Consider the following 19,314-nt stretch of genomic DNA (forward strand, 5'->3'; position numbering starts at 1 on the left):
AATATTAAGAAGAATATGCATGTCTGAATATGAGAATAAAGGTGAGTATCAAAAATTCAAGCAAATACAGATTTCTTTTCCATTTGCAATAATAGCAACTTATGCACTTCTTTTAAAATCTAGTGCAAATGAACTGACACAAAACATTTACTTCAAAGAATTAAGCATCATCAATATAAAATAAGTAATTTTTCATAAATCAAAATTATGCAGCATTGAGTTTGCTAGTTCACATGTTCTCTATGAAATCACATGTAATGTAACGATTCAGAGATTTTGCTAATGCTTATGACATGCTCTCATGTGATTAAAAAATGTATGGCTGGTAAAAACTGGTTTTGGAAAATTAAAAAAAATATATAGTGAAACTTTGATATAACAATATTCTGAGGACCAAAAAATATTGTTATAGGGGAAATCAATCATTGTTATATCGAGAGGCAACATATTCATCACGTGTCATCAAATTTATTCGGCTGTTGACATCTTTTCTAAACCAGCATTGTTATAGTACCACCAAAAAATGTGTTTTTGAATATTTATTTGCAATAAAAGATTTAAATTGATTAGTTGATAAACACAAAATTTGGTTAAATTTATTGTCCCTGTAGAGAGATTTATCACAATACACTTTGGTGTATCACACAAAAAGTAGTGATAAAAAAAACTTCATCAACATTTTCAGCGATCAGGTGATACCAAATTCCAATGTTATTAGATGTCCTTAGAAGAGCTAAAATATATGATGAGTTAAAAAATATATTGATGATATATTTGTTTTTTTTTCGGAGTGAAATATAAAAAAATATTGGTGTAGGAGTTTCAAAATCTCCTAAAAATATTATAGAGGGGTTTATTATAGTAAGGGAAATATTGTTGTATTGAGAGGAGTTTAACATTGAGCTACAGTTGATTCCAAACAAGATTTGAAAAAAATATCATTGTAAAGGTGATTTATTGTTATATCAAGTATCGTTGTAGCAAAGATTAACTGTATAAAATATGTTTATTTATTGGGAAATATGATTGCGGTACATTTTTTTTACTAAAGAAATTATTTTAAAGATTTAAATGTAGGGCGAGATCAAAATTATTATTCTGAGCAATATCTGAGAAATGAAAAATCATCTATAAAATATACATTTGTAAGTCTTAAAAAACATGCACCTTATCAAAAAGATTTTTGTTCCCTAATTTTAAACCAAAATGCCACTACCCCTTTTTCTGGAGTATGTTTGGACTGTGGGTTGGAGACTTTGCACTTCCCCCACCTGATCTAAAGGGTTAAACAATTGAACAATGGGGGGGGGGACCTTTCTATAAACTGATTCTCTTTGGTTCAAGACAGACTGATTAATAAAAACAAGTTACATTAGCTTAGTAAATATTTAATATCATGAAGTTCATTTGCCAGCATGTAAACAAATAGAAATTATGTAAACTTACATTTATATGCTTGTATAATGCATGCTTAAAAAATCTCAATGTATATCAAACCCTTTATTTCAAATCTTAAAAAAAAAAAAAAAATTCTTTGTAATTACTATAGCACATGATTCTTACCTGGACTTCCTTGATTACTCCTAGGAGTTTGCAGGAGCTTGACAGGTGACTTGAGATCAATGTTCCAAGCCTCAGCAATCTCCTCCAACCTTTCGATGATGTCACAAACAGTAGGTCGGTCATTTGGGTTCAATTGCAGGCATCCCTCTGATTAGTAAATAACAAATCAAGTCTCAAAACATTGTTAAAAATTACTATTTTTAAATAAAGAAAACAATTTCCATATAAACATGGATTTTTTTTGTATGGGGTGGAAGAAAAACTCACGTATCAAATCATGTAGAACCTCATACTCAGTATCATTAGCTGGAATGTTATATTTGGCATTCAGTATTCTCAATTTTGCAGAATCTTCGAAGGGGTGTTCTTTGAAACACAGCACGAAGAGTATACAGCCTAAATCCTATAACAAAGAGGCATAATTGAGTGCATTTTGAAATGGTTATTTGAATTGACAAGTAAGATAACTAACTTGCTCTCACGAGTTGATTTTGAGAAATCAAGATTCCCCCCCCCCCCGAAGCAAAATGATATTTTTATTCATTTTGCCTAGCAAACTAAATATTACACATTTATATCAAGGGGATAAGGGTTTAAAATATCTTTAAAGTCCACCATTTATCCGGAGTTCACTAAATATCTGAATTTATTTTAAATATAATTATCAAAATTCATCTTTATAAATGAAAACGAAAGAGAAAATGGTGATAGTACAGTAAAACCCCTCTCAACGAACACCTTTCAGATGTGGTCAAACCTGTTTTACTGCCAAATAATCATTTCACCTTGTATAATAAAAATATACATTTAAAAAAATCCCTGATTAATGGTAACTCTCTTCTACGGACAAATTTTTTTTGTCCTACCGATATCCCCAAAAGAGAGGTTTTACTTTAATACTAAGTATACTAAAAATATTATATTAGAGACAATCTTCAAAAATGAAGATCAAACAATGAAAAAGTTTTATATGTATATGGAGAAATCAATGACTGAAATGAATTGATGAGAAATATTAATTTTAAATTGAGATTTTTGAAAGTTAGCCTATGCATTACTCAACTGCTTGGATATTCACGCAGTTTACAGAATATGATAAATAGCAAAGCATGTACACATATGCAATAAAGTTGTGAAATTAGATACAGACAAGGAGAAAATTTATCTAAACACTTACCCAAACATCCATGGCATGATTGATGGGATAATTATTATAAGTGTCTAGAATCTCAGGAGCACGATACATTGGAGTGGTGTTTTTGCACATCTAAAAAAAAACATTTATCTTACTATGTCACTGCTACAGAAACACTTTGTGAATCTTTCGATATAACTAACCAATACAAAATTGACAGTTTCAAAGGCCTTTCATGTAACTTATTTATCACATTGACAATCACAAACCATGCTGAAAGATAATCTTGTGATATGCTTACTTCATCTTCAACCAGACTACGCTGAATGGCAGTCCAAGCACTATCTGGGTGATAAGCTTTTGTCGTAGCACTCCCAAAATCACAAAGCTTAATGAAGCCATTTGATCCAATAAGTAGATTTTCAATCTATAAAAAACATAGTAATTAATAATAATTTAGGAAAGATTTCTTTTAACACTGCACAGTTTCTTTTAAATATATATACATGAATTTCATCATTCTCATTCATCAAATGTTTTTGTCTTTAGCCCAAAAATGCCCTTGACATGAGTTGGAATGAATTCTCTAGTGATAGTTCACTAATTTACTACTTAAAATGGGGCAAATGATAAGCTTGATTCCTTCAAATTGCAGAATAATTCCATATTTTGTCACCTGAATTCATATTTCTGGAGTCAGAATTTGAAAGAATTTGGTTCAGCTAAATTACCCAATATTTTCCCTTTAAAAAGTATAAATGAGTAAAAATCAAATTTTTACATTCATTATCAAAATTGACAAATTCCACATTTATCGCATCGATTTGGCAAATATGAAAAATATGTATCCCTATCAATTAGGCATGGCCACACATGCATACTTCATTTTTTCTTTCAATCCGAGCACTACTCAGGTCTATCGCCATGGACAATTTAAATGGTCATGTATACTGTAAATTTTATCAGCAGTGTGAACTTCGTAGTGTCACATCTTTTTTATCCTTAACACTAGCATAAAAGATAAATATTCAATGGACCAAAAAAGAAAAGAAAAAAAAAAATTTCAATTTTAGTTTTTCTGGAGTGGCAAACACAACATATATAATTCATAAATGAAAGGGATAAGAAAGAAAAATTGTACTTATCAATATCAACAATACAGCAAAGGAGGAATTCAGAAAAAAAAAAAAATTCATAAAAGTACTTACTTTTAAGTCTCTGTGGACAATGGGTGGGTTTTGGACATGCATATGCTTGACAGCACAACACACCTGATAAAATATCTGCACTACGAGTGCTCGTGGTAGAGGTTTAGAATAAGTTCTGAGAGCATCTACGAGGGGTCCACCTATAAAAAGCAAATATTTGCAGAGAAAAATATCTTATTTTAGATATAATTTAAGAATATTTTTTACTTTCAATTACTGAATATTTTCTACTTTACAATAATTTAAATATAATTTTAGGTAGACGCCCTGAAAGTTATGTGGAAAATGAAAACTGTATAATCGAACTCCCAACCATGCCAAAATCAAATGTGAATAAAAAATTTTTTTTTTCTTCTAAAGTATGTACGAGGCTGGACAAATCTATTGCTTGACATGCTCGGACCAAAAGTATGTAAAAATTTTGATCGCGCATGTATTTTTTTCCCGGCAACATGACAGAACCAGGAATATAAATGAATTAATGATAAATCCAATATAACTAGTGATGGGACGAATACTCTGTTGCTATTCGGTATTCAGCCCTTTTGCCAAAAATCTGGTTTGGCCAAATGCTGCTTAGGTATTTGGCTGGATATCTGTGCGAATCTAAGTACATCAAACTAAATCAGTCTTAAATTTTATAATGCATTATTACTTCAGAGTAAATAATAGTTGGTATTTTATTTAAATTAGATGTAAAATTGTAACAAGTGTTTAAAAAATTATCCTTTAAGTACTATTAAAATATATTATCATTAAATTTGCTTGCTAGTATCGTGGCAATAAAAAAACCTTTCAACTGTGTGTTTAAAATATTTATAAAAATAATAAATTGTGTGTGTATAGTTAAAATTCCCACACAATTTGATTCATTTAAAATAATCAACAATTTTATTTTCAATTAAAAACACCAATTTTACTCATAACTAGCTATAATACCCGGCGCTGCCCGGGTTTTCTTTAATGAGGCTTTTTGGATCACGTGGTATCTCCCTTTTTCTTTGAGGGACATGCAAACCGTGTATAAGTTGACCAATATGGCGACTTCCTGCGCGATTTCATGAAATAAACAAATCTAGATTTGAAGAAACATAGAAATGTATATATATATTTTTACTTTTTTAAGGGGCGCTAGGTATTTTGATCCCCCTCCCGAACTTCAAGTTATCTATTTCTGTTTCCAAAAATGCTTAATTAAATCTGAGGAATTTCTTCGATGTACTTTACGGACCCATAATTGATTTTAAAACAACCTAAACTATATCAATTTATGCAGTTGAATATCAAAAGACAATACGGAGAACTTAATTTTCATGCTTGAGAAGATATAAATAAAAAGTTGAAATCAATATTATTGAATGAATATTCAACTTAAAAGTAGGCCCGGAGCTAATTACTTCATATTTTATCTCCTGGGCTTCGTATATCTCTACGCGAACTCAATATTTCAGAAATCTAGAATTCAATACAATTTTTAAAATTATTGATGTGACAGAAACACCATCAAATTTTCGCATTTCTACAGTAAAATCTGCAATTTTAACACTGAGGTCTATGACGATCACCCTTTTCCTGACCCTCAAAGCAATGCTGATGATGATTATGGCGTCTATTCAAAACACCTCATTACTGGGAGTATTGAAAATGTGGCAAACCATTATAAAGGCATAAACTATTATACATATATACATATATGTTATAGTCCCTAACAGGATTAGAGAAGTGACAAACCATTGTAAAGGCATAAAACACGTCTGAAACGCATTGCTAGAGAACCACGGTAACCAAAGTAAACGTTCGGAAAGTGATTGTTGAGGTCCAAAAACCATTGTTGCCCGACAGTTTTTTGCCCATTTGGGGCACTTGCCCTGCTCTGATGAAATTTTAAAGTAGCCTATCGTTCAAGTCAGGTCCACATTTGGTATATATGCAAAATTTGGTGCCGATAGATCTAAAATTGTAGATTTGTATAGAGAATATACACACAGACAGACAGAAAGAAAATGAATTTTATATATATAGATTGTGAATTTTAAGGAAATTGATATTTTGATATTGCCAAATATTTGGTATTCTGATAAACCGTTATTCATCCCTTCCTAAGCAATAACAATATTTACTAACATTCTTCTGGCATGCAAAATTTTGATCCAGGAATCCATTATTTCAAGTTGCATGCCCTGACTGAGGCATGGTGAATTATTTGATTTGTCCAGCCCCGTTACAGTAAAACCACTGTAATGCGGGGGTGGGGTCTGTAAAAGAAGGGTGACAGTAAAAACGGGGAGGGGGGTTATTGAAGCTTCTAAAATATAACTTAAATATTATTTGGTCGTAAAAGAAAAGTGACCACATCTGCAGGGTGACTACTAAGAGTAGTTTCACTGCATATAGGCCTACCTGTCTCAAATGAACAACAGTTAACACTACAAACTTTTTTTAGGTTTTAGGAATAAATCACAAGTCACAAAATATATAAAAAATTAAGATATCACTATAAAATTGTTTCTTTTTTTTATTTGAAAAATAAAAAAACATTAACTTACCGGTGCAGAGCTCTGTGAGAATAAGGAACTCTGTTTTACCATGATCAGACTGTTCCTTCTCAATGGAAGCAGCCGAGAAGAATTGTATAATATTTGGATGACCAGAAAGCTTTTTCTGATATTTGTTTAAGAAAAAAAATTATCCATCTATGAAATCATACACACACATGAGGACATTTTTTTACCATTTTTCAACTGATTTGATCAAATTGAAATACCTACCAATAAGTTGGCATGGAAGGCTAATACATCAAACTACTTCTTAATGTGATGTCATTGTGACACATTTTCCTTTGTTTCTTCCGAATAAATATAAACAAGGCCCTGTTTTTTTACGACATTTTGCTCATGAAGATATGAATTTAAAAAATATATTTCTCATAATTTTTCGACAATATCATGTTTTCTATAGGCCTAATTCAAATCGTAATATATATTTTTGGGCATATAGATGAGCAGCCTTTGAGACTAGTTCATTATGAAAACCATACTGCACTCAAAACTTATAACTCAATTCAAATTTTTATATAAATTCTTAATACAGTGACAACCCTATAATGATACACTCTGTAACATAATCGCTTGTATACCAATATCACTCTCTCGTCCTGGTGCACTTTCCATATAATAAATATATCCCATCTAAAATATGTTTTTCCATTACACAGTAGTTTCACTGTATAAAAATGTTCAAGGAACAAGGGGAAAGTATTGTTATACAGGGTGCATAGGAAAGTCCCTTTGATACTGGAGGCATACTTCCAATAGGAAAAAGTATCCAAATAATGTAGGCATAGACCTCACAGATGCACTATTCATATTGCAAGGAGTTGTATATTTATTAAAATAAAAGAATTAACTTTTTATTCAGTCACCCTATCCTAGTTCCCTTCTTAGGTATTTGAATTTGAAAATCACTGAAAACTAAGGGGAAAAAACGGTATACAAAGCATAGAATTAGCTTATTCATTATGTTTGTAGTTCTTCCCTTCATTTTCAGAAATTTTCGAATTCAAATATCTAGCAAATATTACACTTAAAACATGTAATTTTTTGGTGGGCTCAAGGAGAGCTTTGACAACTTTTCAATTGGTTTTTTAGGACAGAGTGACAAAATAAAAACTAACTTTTTATTTTAATGACTATACAATCCTCTTGCAATATGAATGATGTATCTGAGGTCTACTTGTTATTCTGATAATTTTTCCTATTGTAAGTTACAAGTATGCCTCTAGGATAGATGGTTGGCAAATCCTAAGCACCGTTAGGCAATTATTGTTATATAGAGAGGGTATTCTTACACAGGATTCTCGCTATGTATGCAGGTCTATATTTAATTAAAACCCTATAACAGTACTTGACAAATTTCAGTTGCCAGGTTGTAATGAAGACTAAAAAAAATTGTCATTGTGCCTAAATTTTTTAATGTATGAAAACTTAATTATACTAAATTAGAGTCTGAGAACAACACAAAATTGGTTTACGTTTATGTGTTTCCAGCAACTGAGAAAATATCTCCAAGGTACAGAAAAGCCGAAAGAAATTATTTTGGCCATTTTTTACAGAAAAATAGTATTCTTAAATCCTGGGAAATTTGGCTTGTGCCTAATTTTTGTTAGCTTTTTTTTTTGTCAAGCACTGCTCTATAAGCTTGAAAAATACATTAAAAAATATACAGCTGGAAAAAGGATACGAGGTATCGAATTTCATGGAGAATACTTTTATTTGCTTCACTATCAGCAGCAAGTAATCGCTAAAAGAAAGAGTAAGCATAATGCAAAAAAGTGTTATACAGAAACTATGGATTTTTACAATGTTGGGAGAAGGATAAAATCAAGTTATATTTTCCCCATGTCCCTTAATTTGTCAAGCTCCTTTATAAGGAATGGAAAAAAAATGCTAAGGTAGATTCATTTTGAATGCAGGCTTGTCAAATCCTGGGCTCATGGTCACCATGGTAAGGTGAGTAAAAAATGTTTCAGCACCAAAAATTTCCTGTGTGATAATGCTAAAACATAGTCTGAGGCAATCGTACACCAATTTCTGCACTTTTTATGAGGGTCATCGAAATGGTTCATTAAGTTAAAGAGAAGTTGAAGCATTATCACGAATCGTGGTTTTCCTAGAGAAAAGAAATACGTTTGGCCGGCACTTAATTTTGTTTCAAGACTTGTTCAACCCTAGAATGCTAACAAAAACAGAAACCACATGTAAACTGCCTATACGTCTATGTTTCTATGTTGTGATGTACAGTTAGTATACTAGGGTTAGATGTATTGCCCAGAGTCAATATAATAATAATACCTTAAGGGCATATTCCTTTCCATTTGATACATCTTGAGCAACAAATACATAGCCAAAACCACCTGCCAAAAAAACAAAAAACACCATTTCAGTACAAACAAGAGCAGTTAATTGCAAGAAAAAAGAAGTAATTTGTGAATTTGTTTTTACAACTTTCTTAAAATATTTTTTTTCCTCCATAAACCTAATTTGAAAAGACAATCTCGATTCATACTGACACGCAAATGAAATATGACGACCATGCAATTCAGGAATAGCCTACCATACCTACCGTGCAATGGAATTAAAAAAAAATATTTTGTATATTGGAAATTAAATTTACACCAGGGCTTGACAAATCCTAGGCAACAATTAAAAAAAAATCCAAATCGGCACCAAAACTCTCTAAGCATTATCACTGAAATTTTTAATCAGAGTACGACAAAACAATTTCATATTTATCACAACACGTATATGCACATTCAAACATGTACCATTTCATTAAAAATTCCATAGAGCAGCGCGGTTATCAACCTTTATCGACTTACATAGTAATTTTTAGTACATAATTTCTATGGAAGAGTTCATGGCTCCTCTTTTTTTATTCATTTATCGAATTTACTGATTTATTATTATTTTTCAAGTGGTCACGGAGAACCTGGGAAGTGCGCGTTGAGAGCTGCTGTCATAGAGGAATATGGACGAGGTGCATGTGTGGTTTGGTAGTAGTAGTAATCTACGGCAAATGACTCATTGTCAAGGAATGTGTTCACCGCAGTTTCCCAAACTTTTTGATCCATTGCCCTCACCCCCTCAAGATTTTTTCCCCTCTTCAACACCCCAACTCAAATGAACCTATATTATAAGATTGGATCTCATAGCTCAATGCTCATAGGCCTATCTCAAATGCTACTGTTTGTTTTCTTCTATTGTTGATAGTTCGACTTTTTTGTGCACCTTGTCTTTTCTTCTTTGTTTTGTTAAGAGACGTTTTGTATTAAGTGGGGACGTTTTGTATTAAGTCAGATCAGTGGGGTTCTAGTGCAGGGCTTGACATGGCGAATAAGAAACTAGTATTGATGTCTGTGGTGGTCGAGTGGTCACAGCGACCGAACGAGGACCTGGGTTCAAACCCATCCGCTACAGTGGTGGTTGGCTGAAGTTGGTTTTCTGTGGTCTCCCCAATAAAATTTTTCACCACAGAAAAACGGACATACAACAATACAAATATTCAATCATCACACTTCACTTCTAAAATATAGATGGCAGCACGGAAAAATCAGACACAACACTAGATATACACTCCGACTGGGAACAGCTTTGGTATAAGGGACACGCCAAATTGGCGACTTTTTACCGGCGATAAGTTTCCATCGTTGGCGTGCTCTGGTTTGTTGTTGTTCTTCTGGGTTGTCGTTGTTACAGAATGTTCGTAGGATTCTGCCAGTCGGTGGCGCTGGCTGTTGTTTTTTCCGTGTTCTTAGCGTCCTAGCGCGTCTTTCAAACGGGTTTTACTGCCATTTTCAAACTGGTTTTCTCTTTTTCTCATTCTATCCTCTCTCTTTTTTTCTTCCAAATGACGTCACTTAATAGCCGCGGCGTTTTGAAAAACCGTTGGGATAGTTCTTCATATTTTCTCTTCCTTCCGTATATATGATGTAGTGTGTGTGTCGGATTAATTGGAATCATTTTGGATATCTTTTCCCTCAGGTTGTACCTTTAATATTTTCCAATATTTATTCTTTTCTACATGCAGGATGCCCCTGCATCCTTTTTATTTTATTTATTTATTTTATACCGTTGATTATTTATAAGAACCCGGATTCTCGGAAAGAGTCCGGGTTTTAATTTATAATAAATAGAATATTTTTATTTATACAACAGGACCGTTGTTTATTCACAACGGTCCGGGTTTCATTTAAACCGATTCATTTTTTTTAAACACTCCACAGCTTATTTTTGTTTATGCCATTTGTTTTTACTGTTTTCTATGCTGGCGACTTTTTTTTCTGGCGCACGTAGTGTCTGGCGGCTTTTTCTCGGGCCGTCTGACATATTTGGCGCCGGAAAAAAAAGTCGCCGAAAATCGCCAACCTGTCCCTTATACCAAAGCTGTTCCCTCAGACTGTTAGGTACACACATTTACACTTCCGGCACAACTCAACCGGTAATAAATTATGTATGGTGATAGAACAGAATCATGCTCAATCTGAATGAATTAATGAGTATTGCCACCTAAAATTTTCTATGTGTGTTTACTAAATTAGAGTCTGAGGAAAATAGAAAGTTTTTGGCATTTATATTAGCATATTTATTAATAACGAATACAATCACTATATCATGGGAAAACAAAGTCGAAAGAAATTGTATTTTTGACCTGTTTTCATGTAGATAAATGCTTGATGCCTAGATCTTTTTGCGATTTGTCAATCCCCCATTCTAGTACATGGTCCAAAAGAGGGAGGCAATGGGCTGAATAAGGTTGAAAAGCACTTGAGAAAGCTATGGCCACGCGGGCAGTTTTCGAGCTCGATGTCAAACTCATTTTCAAGCAGCTATTGCTACATGAGAGTTTGTTTCACACGTGAAACCAAGCCTCCTCCCATTGATGGCGTCATAGCCAGTGGGTGCTCGTGCATTCGCAGCATCACTGGTGACCTGAACAATCAGACACACACCCACGTTACTATTCCTATGGAACCTCTAACGTATAGGGAGTGTGCAGGAAAGCAGCCACTCCCCCAAGGAATCCCAGAGGTGGACCCACTGCCAAAACCCCATTGGCTCCCCACAGTTCACACCCATCAGCGATCCACGCCGGAACAGCCCCTACAGACAAGAAGAGACCAACCCTCAGCGAAGCCTGAGAAAGAACGAGTCCCCCAGGCCCTGCATGCCACCGGCGCAAACCACCCAGAAATGAAACACTGAGGGCCATCTATTGAGCTTAATACCAAGGCCCTCTCCCCAGAGGACAGAAGACAAAAGAAACATAGGCATGCGCGGACTAGCCATGCATCGCTACTGATTGACAAGAACCCCCAATCTAGGGGTACAATAGAAGCTCTTCTCCACCATCAGGGAAACGACCATTCACCTCCCACCTGGCCATCTGCCAGGGAGCAACTCTTGTAGCCGTCTGCCAAGGAGAGGGCGGCTCCAATCCGATGGACTATCGGAGAGCATCTTGTGCTCCCACTCAGCAACTCGCCGAGGAGCCCATGAAGTTTAAGCTGAATCCCCAGTGACGGTTACAAAGAAAGGTCCGGGGACACCCTTATCGGTGCGAAGTGACGTTCGAGCGTAGCAAAGCCATTTGCATGCCACAGGCATGCGCTGTACAAGGTACGACCTACAAGTGTTTATTGATTAAAAAACAATTACCACTATTAATGTATTTAATATATCTGATTTTTTTTTTATTTCCACTTGTTTTTAATCATTTTTGGGTATTCGGGCAGTAACCCCAGCGGGTTTGGCGATAAAAAAAAAAGTCGCCAAATCGCGGTATACCGTATATTGGGAATTTACGCCACATAAAATTAACCATAGACAAGAGCTTATCGAATCGCCCTTGGGAATGGACCCTCCAAGAAATGTATCAGCCATAATCATTTATAGGACAAGCACATCCACAGAGATCTTATACAGTGAAAGGAAACGTTTAGTAGTAAATATATTCATATCAATACGTCCATAGCCGTGAGCATAATGAATGAAACGTCGAACTAACAAACACCCCCTTCCTTCCAATGACCTCAAAACCCAGATTGAACTGCTTTTGGACCAGCAATTGAAATTTCTCAATTAATTCAATCAATTGTATGATTTCGGAAGTTCATATTTGTTCATTAATTCACCTTCGGCAATCACGCTTTTCACCCTCAATTTCTGTTTCTCTAGTTCGACGATTTGGCCGACGAAATCGTGCTCTTCCTTCGGAGCGTTCCCAGCCAAGTATCCGAGGGCAGATTTGAAAAGATCGGACATTTCTTTTCTTTCTCTTTTATTTCCTGTGCAGATAAACAGTCGCCTTTGTTTAATTATCACCAATTACTGGAGGGCGGGACGACAAAACGTCATTTTTTTTTTCTTTATCCAACCTCCACGAAAGTAAAAAAAAAACATCAACAAGAAGCCATATTTCTATCTTCCAGTTGTTAAGTTGTTTACTTCACTTTCCCAGCAAAAAAACCCCCCAAAAACCATGGATTTACAGCTGTTAGTATCTCGTTTCTGAAGAGTTTGGTGACCATACGTCCCCGCATTAGCCGGGACAGTCCATTGAGAAGAAAGATAAAAGGAGATATTTTTATAGATAGATATTCTATTTTTATAAAGAAGAAATATAGAAAGACATATCTATGTCTCCTCTACGGGGCAGTTTTTTTGTTTTCTGGCTGTCCCGACTTTTTTGTCTAAACGGCATGGTTTTCCACGTATTTTCATCGAATCCAATTTGATTTTTATTCTCAAATCAACGATTAAAATTATCTTCCCAACTTAGATATTACATTACGATAATTACGACCGCAAACAAGAATATTTATTTCACGCATTTGTCATATTTTTTCAAATTTCAAAGTCTTGGACCCTTGGTCAAAGACCGAAAGAAATTAAAATCGCAGTTCTGTTTTGAGGGGGAAAAGTATCGATTTTTTAAGTGGCGCCATCTGTTGTGAAAAGAGTTAAATTTATCATTAGGAAGGGGACACATTTCAGAGTTATAGTAATGCGCCTAAACTGCACACAAATGTAGGGTTTCCAGATTCGGGTACTTCAAAATGAGGGGCACACGCTTGTGCTTACTAACGACTCACTCATGTCTCATCATGACAGATGGTGTCACCAGACTAAACAAAAACCCCTACCAATAAAAACAGAACTACGTTTCTGTTTCTATCCGTGTCTGACTGGTCTGGTTTCGGTTACCAGATTCCGAAACTTTGAAATTAATAATGATACGTGCGCGTGCACTGTTGGCAACTTACATATTTCTCACAACAGATATCGCCTCTTAGGACACCTTGAAAATTCCTAGCGGGCTCATCAAAGGTGCAAGGAACTCCTCCTTCTAACCAGGCCATGGCCCGCCTCTCTGTCTCAATGAAGAGATATAAGCAGGTGGTCGGAGTCGGACCATCTGAAAAGCATCATGAGCCCTCGTGCCAAGTGATTTTTCTGAGGCCATACCAGACATATTCTGGACAATTCAACTGGATATATGTTTCACCCCCCCCCCCCTCCCACTCGTGAGGCCCACGAGTATAGCTCAAGTGGGTTCAATCCTTAAGACAGCACTGGGTCGAAGAAAAAATGGGCCATACTTAAAAAAGGTGGGAAGACCAGTTTTCTGTTTGAAGTGACGTGAAAAAAATGGCACAGGGTACGGCTTTTGGATAATACTGACGTCACACTGCGCATTAATGGCGAATGATGAATCGGCCTGGATTTATCCAGTGGCTAAAGGTTCCTTGTATCAACAGAGAACAAAAATTGTTCTCCAAGTAAAACAGAGACACACTTTTGATTGGGAAATGGGGGGATATAGCAGAGCCTCGATAATCCGAGGTGGATGGGATCGAGGTCACCAAGGATTAACGAAAGACTCGAATCATCCGAAAAACAATATAAAAAAAAGAATTTAAATGTTAGGTTTATATTAAAAAAGGAAAAAATACTGTACAATCAAAATAGCAGTAACAACATATTTATCATATTTTTATTCGTGAATAATATATAGATGCCAAAGGATATCATATAATACATATGTGTTTCAAAAAATGAAGAATGTGAAAAGGGTGCGAAGATAGATGATTGAGAAAAGAGTTGGGGACGGGGGTCGATGGTAAAATGACGCTGTCACTGATAGCTTTCAAGTGCCTATGAACGTATAAGCACGCTAAAAACTATATTAAAAATTAAGACGTCTGCTAACGCTGCTGTAAGGTTACCAACCGTCCTCCTTTTTGATGTCATTTCAGGCGTCCGCGTACGTTTCGAAAAATTCGCCTTTTTTTGTCCTCCTTTTCAGGTTTCCGGAATTATTTTTTTTTCTAGGGGAAATTTTTTCCCCTCACTTTGAAACATATTTCTTCATTGATATGAGTGTTTTGGGTTTTTTTTTACCACACGCATTCACTAATAGTCGTTGAAATTCATAGAATTTTTTCCTCTTTCTGCTTTATTTTAGCGCTTCTGTTTTAGACTAGGGGGAATTATTGTTGTGGAGTAGTGGCGCCATCTATTGGAAAAATTGAGATAAGTGACGTCGCCAAGGGTGCGTGTGCTCCTTTCTCAGTTTGCGAATCTGGTAAGTTACGTGATTAGGGTTACCAACCGTCCTCCTTTCTGATATAATTTCATGTGTCCTCCTACGTTTCAGACAGTTCGCCTGTTTTGTCCTCCTTTTCAGGTTTCCGGAATTATATGTACTTTTTTCCGGGAAACTTTTTTTCTTTCTCCACTTTGAAACACATATTTCTTCATTTGTACAAGTGTTTTTGCGTTTTTTGTAAGAACTTTTTGTGTTTGTGCTTTTTTTTGTGGTTCTGTTTTAAGAGTTGGGAAAAAATATTGTTGTGGCGGGTTTTATTTAAGGCTACCAGATTCGAAAACTGAATGGAGGTGCAAACTGTGCGCCCTTAGTGAGGTCACTTATTCCAATTTTCACAATAGATGGCGCCACTATTAACACCAAAGCACGGACCAAAGAAACATGGAAGGAGATACGGAGGGGGCATGTTTCGCCAGCGTCAAAAGAAAAGCCTACTGATCTAATGTATACGCGTATATATGAATTGGCATCATCATCATCATCATCATGCCCCCCCCCCCACACCCACCCACCGGACTTTCACGTCTATCTTCGTCTATATGCAATGAACCCCAACAACAATAATTTTTTCCAACTCTAAAACAGAACTACTAAAAAAAGCAGAAACAGAAAAAATTGTAGGAATTTCGGCGACTGTTAGTGAATGCGTGTGAGAAAAAAAACCGCAAAAACACTCATATGAATGAAAAAATACAGTGTATGTGGATTTCCCAAACAACACAGTTAAAAAAAATCTCCATCCGTATTACATCAAGTTTTACTCGTTCAAGCATAAGTTTTCATAAATCAAATGCGACCCATCTCTAAACTACAAGCAATGTTTACTGTTTTCAACTTTGATACAAAAACTGCTCATTATTTAAAAAACAGTATCATTTAGCATCAAAAACTGCTTTAAAATGATCAGGAAGCTCAAAAATAGTTCAAACACATTTGTCATAAAAAAAAATCAAATTTAGTCTTGACATGCAAAATTGTCGAAGTTTTGAGCTTTATATAAGTAAAAAAATAATTAATTCATCTCATCCAATTCTTTCCACCTAAGATGATACAGGGGCATAATTTTATTCACATACAATTTATTTCTGGAGTTTTATTGCTAAATTTTATGTAATGCATCACCCTTATTTTGGAAGCACCTTTTCCTGGAAGCAATCTTGAAAAAACAGCAAGTTCCACTTTCAGTGCTTCCGTCCGATGGAAGTCTCCACATATTAACAGTGTTTCGAACTCAAAATACCTGCTGGCTGTGTGGACTTGTCAAAATTTTCCTGCTAATCAGAAGGTTTTTTTAGCACGATTTTTTCAGTCATTCGGAAATGACTTTAACCCCTTTACGATCACGGACATGATATTGCGTAAAAAAAGCCAGTAGAATAAATTCAAACAAGTTTTCTGTGCTTTCTTTCCTCTCTCTTCACCATCGCGAAGCTTTATAGTAATCCAATAAACTGAAGCTGCTTTTCCTTTCCCTCCGTTCTTTCTATTCTCCTGTTAATGATTTTTTTTCTTCACGTATATAACGTATCTATCTACTATATGCATGTGAGAGCGAAAGGGAACACGTAGGGTGAAAAAAGAATTTAAAAAAACTCCCTTTTATCTACTTTATCTATTGTACTTTTGCCTTATTTTCCCCTCTCCCTTTCCTTTTTTTAATGTTCTTGGTTAGGATGAGTTTACCAGATGCATCATCGATTCATCAAATAGAGATAATCGAAATTCATTGCCAAAAGCTTGTACGTGAAGTGGTTAAACTGATATCGTAGTCTCTTTACCAATAGGAGAGATGGAAGCAGAATAGAATTATCGACTTTTCGTTCGAAAATCGTCTTTCGAAAAGAAACTCGACTTTTCTGTGCCCATTATTTGTTATAAGCAGAGTAATTTTTACCAGGAGCATGTATCACGATAATAGTCATTATATATGTTGAATCATTAACAAAGAGAAGGAAAAACGGGCATTTTTCAAAAAAATTTTGATGTTACATCAAATAGTTTTTAATTTTCAATTCGCTATAGCGATATATTTTTTGTATCTTTAAATTAACTCTTCGACAATCCTTAGCGAATCCCTCGTTATAGCGAGATTCTCGTTATAAGCTCATATACTCATTACACCGAAGTTATACTGTATTTACAATTCCTACGGATAATAGTTCCTACATAATCATACGTCTCCCCGTGGTAAAGCACGTGTTTTTGCTTCGCACGCGTGGCTTTTTTTTTTTCCAGAATAACTAGATTTGCGTTTTGTTGGAACGTTCCAGAAGAAAAGAGCTAGCTGGAGTTGCAATGTGGCTCTTGTTGCCAATTCAACATCGCGTATCATATTTCACTGTTTGCGAATTGTAGCAGTGGCACGAGTTCCCGAGATGAGGCGCGTGTTGGCGTCTCTCTCATCTCTCTCTCTCTCTCTCTTTCTCTCTCTCCCCCACTCTTTCTCTCCATAGCGAATAGCGCCCACGTTGAATCGTCATCAACAACAGCAGCAACAGGTGGTTCATCTGCATAAGAATCTCATAAACGTAGAGATTACGACGGACAGACGGAGGATAAGCCCATGGTTTTTTTTTTGTTTTTATTTTCAAGTTTCCGGGATAACCAAAAGAAATTTCCTCTACCATGTGTGTGTGTGAGTGTGTGTCTTGTCTTTATTTCGTCTCTGGATGCTTTAGTGAAAGTGTACACGCGTTAAAACACGTGGTGATTTTTTTTTCTTTTCATACCCATGGCTAAATCAGCTGGCCGTAGTTCACTATGCACCAGTGTTTCTCAACCGCCGGGCCGCGGCCCGGTACTGGGCCGTGACATCATTCATACCGGGCCGCGACTGATCTGCCGTTTCCTTTTCCCCCATTCATGTTCCGTTAATCATGTGTTTGACCGGGCCTTCTACTTATAAAAATAAATGAAACCGGGCCGCGGGCTTCCAAAGGTTGAGAACCACTGCTATACACTGCTCCCCCACATAAAAATGTTATTAACCCTCAGAATGCTCCCATCCTCCCACAAATGATCAACTAGTAGCCTGCTCAATGATCCTGTGATGATCTGAATTTTTTTTTTTTTTAAATTTTTGATATAGTTCTTATAATGACGTATAGATAGCGTAAGCATATATATTCCAATTTTTATTTTTTTAATACTTATATTTCTCTATTATATATTTTTTTTAAATCATTTCTTAGTGTGACGGGAGCTTTAGGAGAAGAAGGGCAGCAAGTTTCTCGATTTCCTGATTTCCTGCCAAGAAAGTATTTTTTTCACTCAAAGTTTATTTTTATTCTGTAAAGCCCATGAATACGTTAAGACGCTATTTCAATAGTTACGATGTTTTTCCGCTATGGTGGTCGAGTGGCCATCTAGACGGGCTTATATCGCTAGGACCCGTGTTGGAACCCCACCGTCGCCATAATGGTGGTCAGCTGAAGTTGGTTTCCTGTGGTTCCCAATGTCGAGACGCGAATGCGAGCCGATCCCCCCGTTAAAAAGTTTCGCCACAGAGAGCAACAGGCCCGCAGCAAAATACAATTATTCAATCATTACACTTCACTCATAGTTAGATAGACTGATGGCAGATCGAAGCACTACACACAACAAGCATTACATAGAAACAAACTTCACGTCAGGTTCACTACACATACACGCATGTTCCAACATCCACCAATTCGTTAGAAGTTCCGCAGAGGACTATGGACGAAGTGCATGTGTGGTTTAGTAGTAGTAGTTACGATGGATAGAGTAGAGCAGCGGTTCTCAACCTTTTTGGACTCGCGGATCCCTTTTCAGTATATAATTTCTATGGCGGAGCCCTGTAGGCCTCTTATTTTTTATTTATCTATCAAAGTTACTGATTTGTTTTATTTTCCCTGAGTCGCCGAGGAGCCTGGGAAATGTACAAAGAGCCCCAAGGGCTCCGCGGAGCACCGGTTGAGAACCGCTGGAGTAGAGTGATCAATAACATTTTGTATTCAAGTGCAGAATTGCTTCATGAAACTTTTGTGTAACAGTGGGGCAATTCTCTTGTGTAAAGATTCATGTGGGGGCAAGTTGGCATCTCAGCTGAGGGGGCATTTTGATATAAAATGCGTGTCATGTACCAACTTACCGATTCGGTATAACCACAGCAATATTGCGCGAAAATTACAACCACCAGTTCAATTGAGCGATCGATCTAATTTCTTGGTGGACATGAAGCAGTGAATGATGACTTCCTTCTTCTTTTTGGTTTTTTGTAAC

General features: G+C 35.8%; 1 protein-coding gene across 1 annotated transcript in view; it reads right to left on the reverse strand.

The window, feature by feature from the left end:
• The window catches only part of aux (cyclin-G-associated kinase), a 51,122-nt gene extending 38,246 nt beyond the window's left edge, over positions 1 to 12,876 (reverse strand). The window contains exons 1-9 of the mRNA XM_089244743.1: positions 12,596 to 12,876; positions 8,757 to 8,818; positions 8,146 to 8,205; positions 6,453 to 6,567; positions 3,907 to 4,046; positions 3,000 to 3,125; positions 2,741 to 2,830; positions 1,831 to 1,966; positions 1,564 to 1,710 (exon numbers count right to left, since the gene is read on the reverse strand). Coding sequence (XP_089100869.1) covers positions 1,564 to 1,710; positions 1,831 to 1,966; positions 2,741 to 2,830; positions 3,000 to 3,125; positions 3,907 to 4,046; positions 6,453 to 6,567; positions 8,146 to 8,205; positions 8,757 to 8,818; positions 12,596 to 12,725 — 1,006 coding nt within the window. The 5' untranslated portion in view covers positions 12,726 to 12,876. The remainder of the gene's footprint in view (positions 1 to 1,563; positions 1,711 to 1,830; positions 1,967 to 2,740; positions 2,831 to 2,999; positions 3,126 to 3,906; positions 4,047 to 6,452; positions 6,568 to 8,145; positions 8,206 to 8,756; positions 8,819 to 12,595) is intronic.
• Positions 12,877 to 19,314: the final 6,438 nt, after the last annotated feature.

Source organism: Pholcus phalangioides, unplaced genomic scaffold (genome assembly GCF_987345545.1).
Source record: "Pholcus phalangioides strain wild (caught in Gottingen) unplaced genomic scaffold, Ppha-v1.0 ptg000015l_1, whole genome shotgun sequence".
In the NCBI taxonomy this organism is placed as follows: domain Eukaryota; kingdom Metazoa; phylum Arthropoda; class Arachnida; order Araneae; family Pholcidae; genus Pholcus; species Pholcus phalangioides.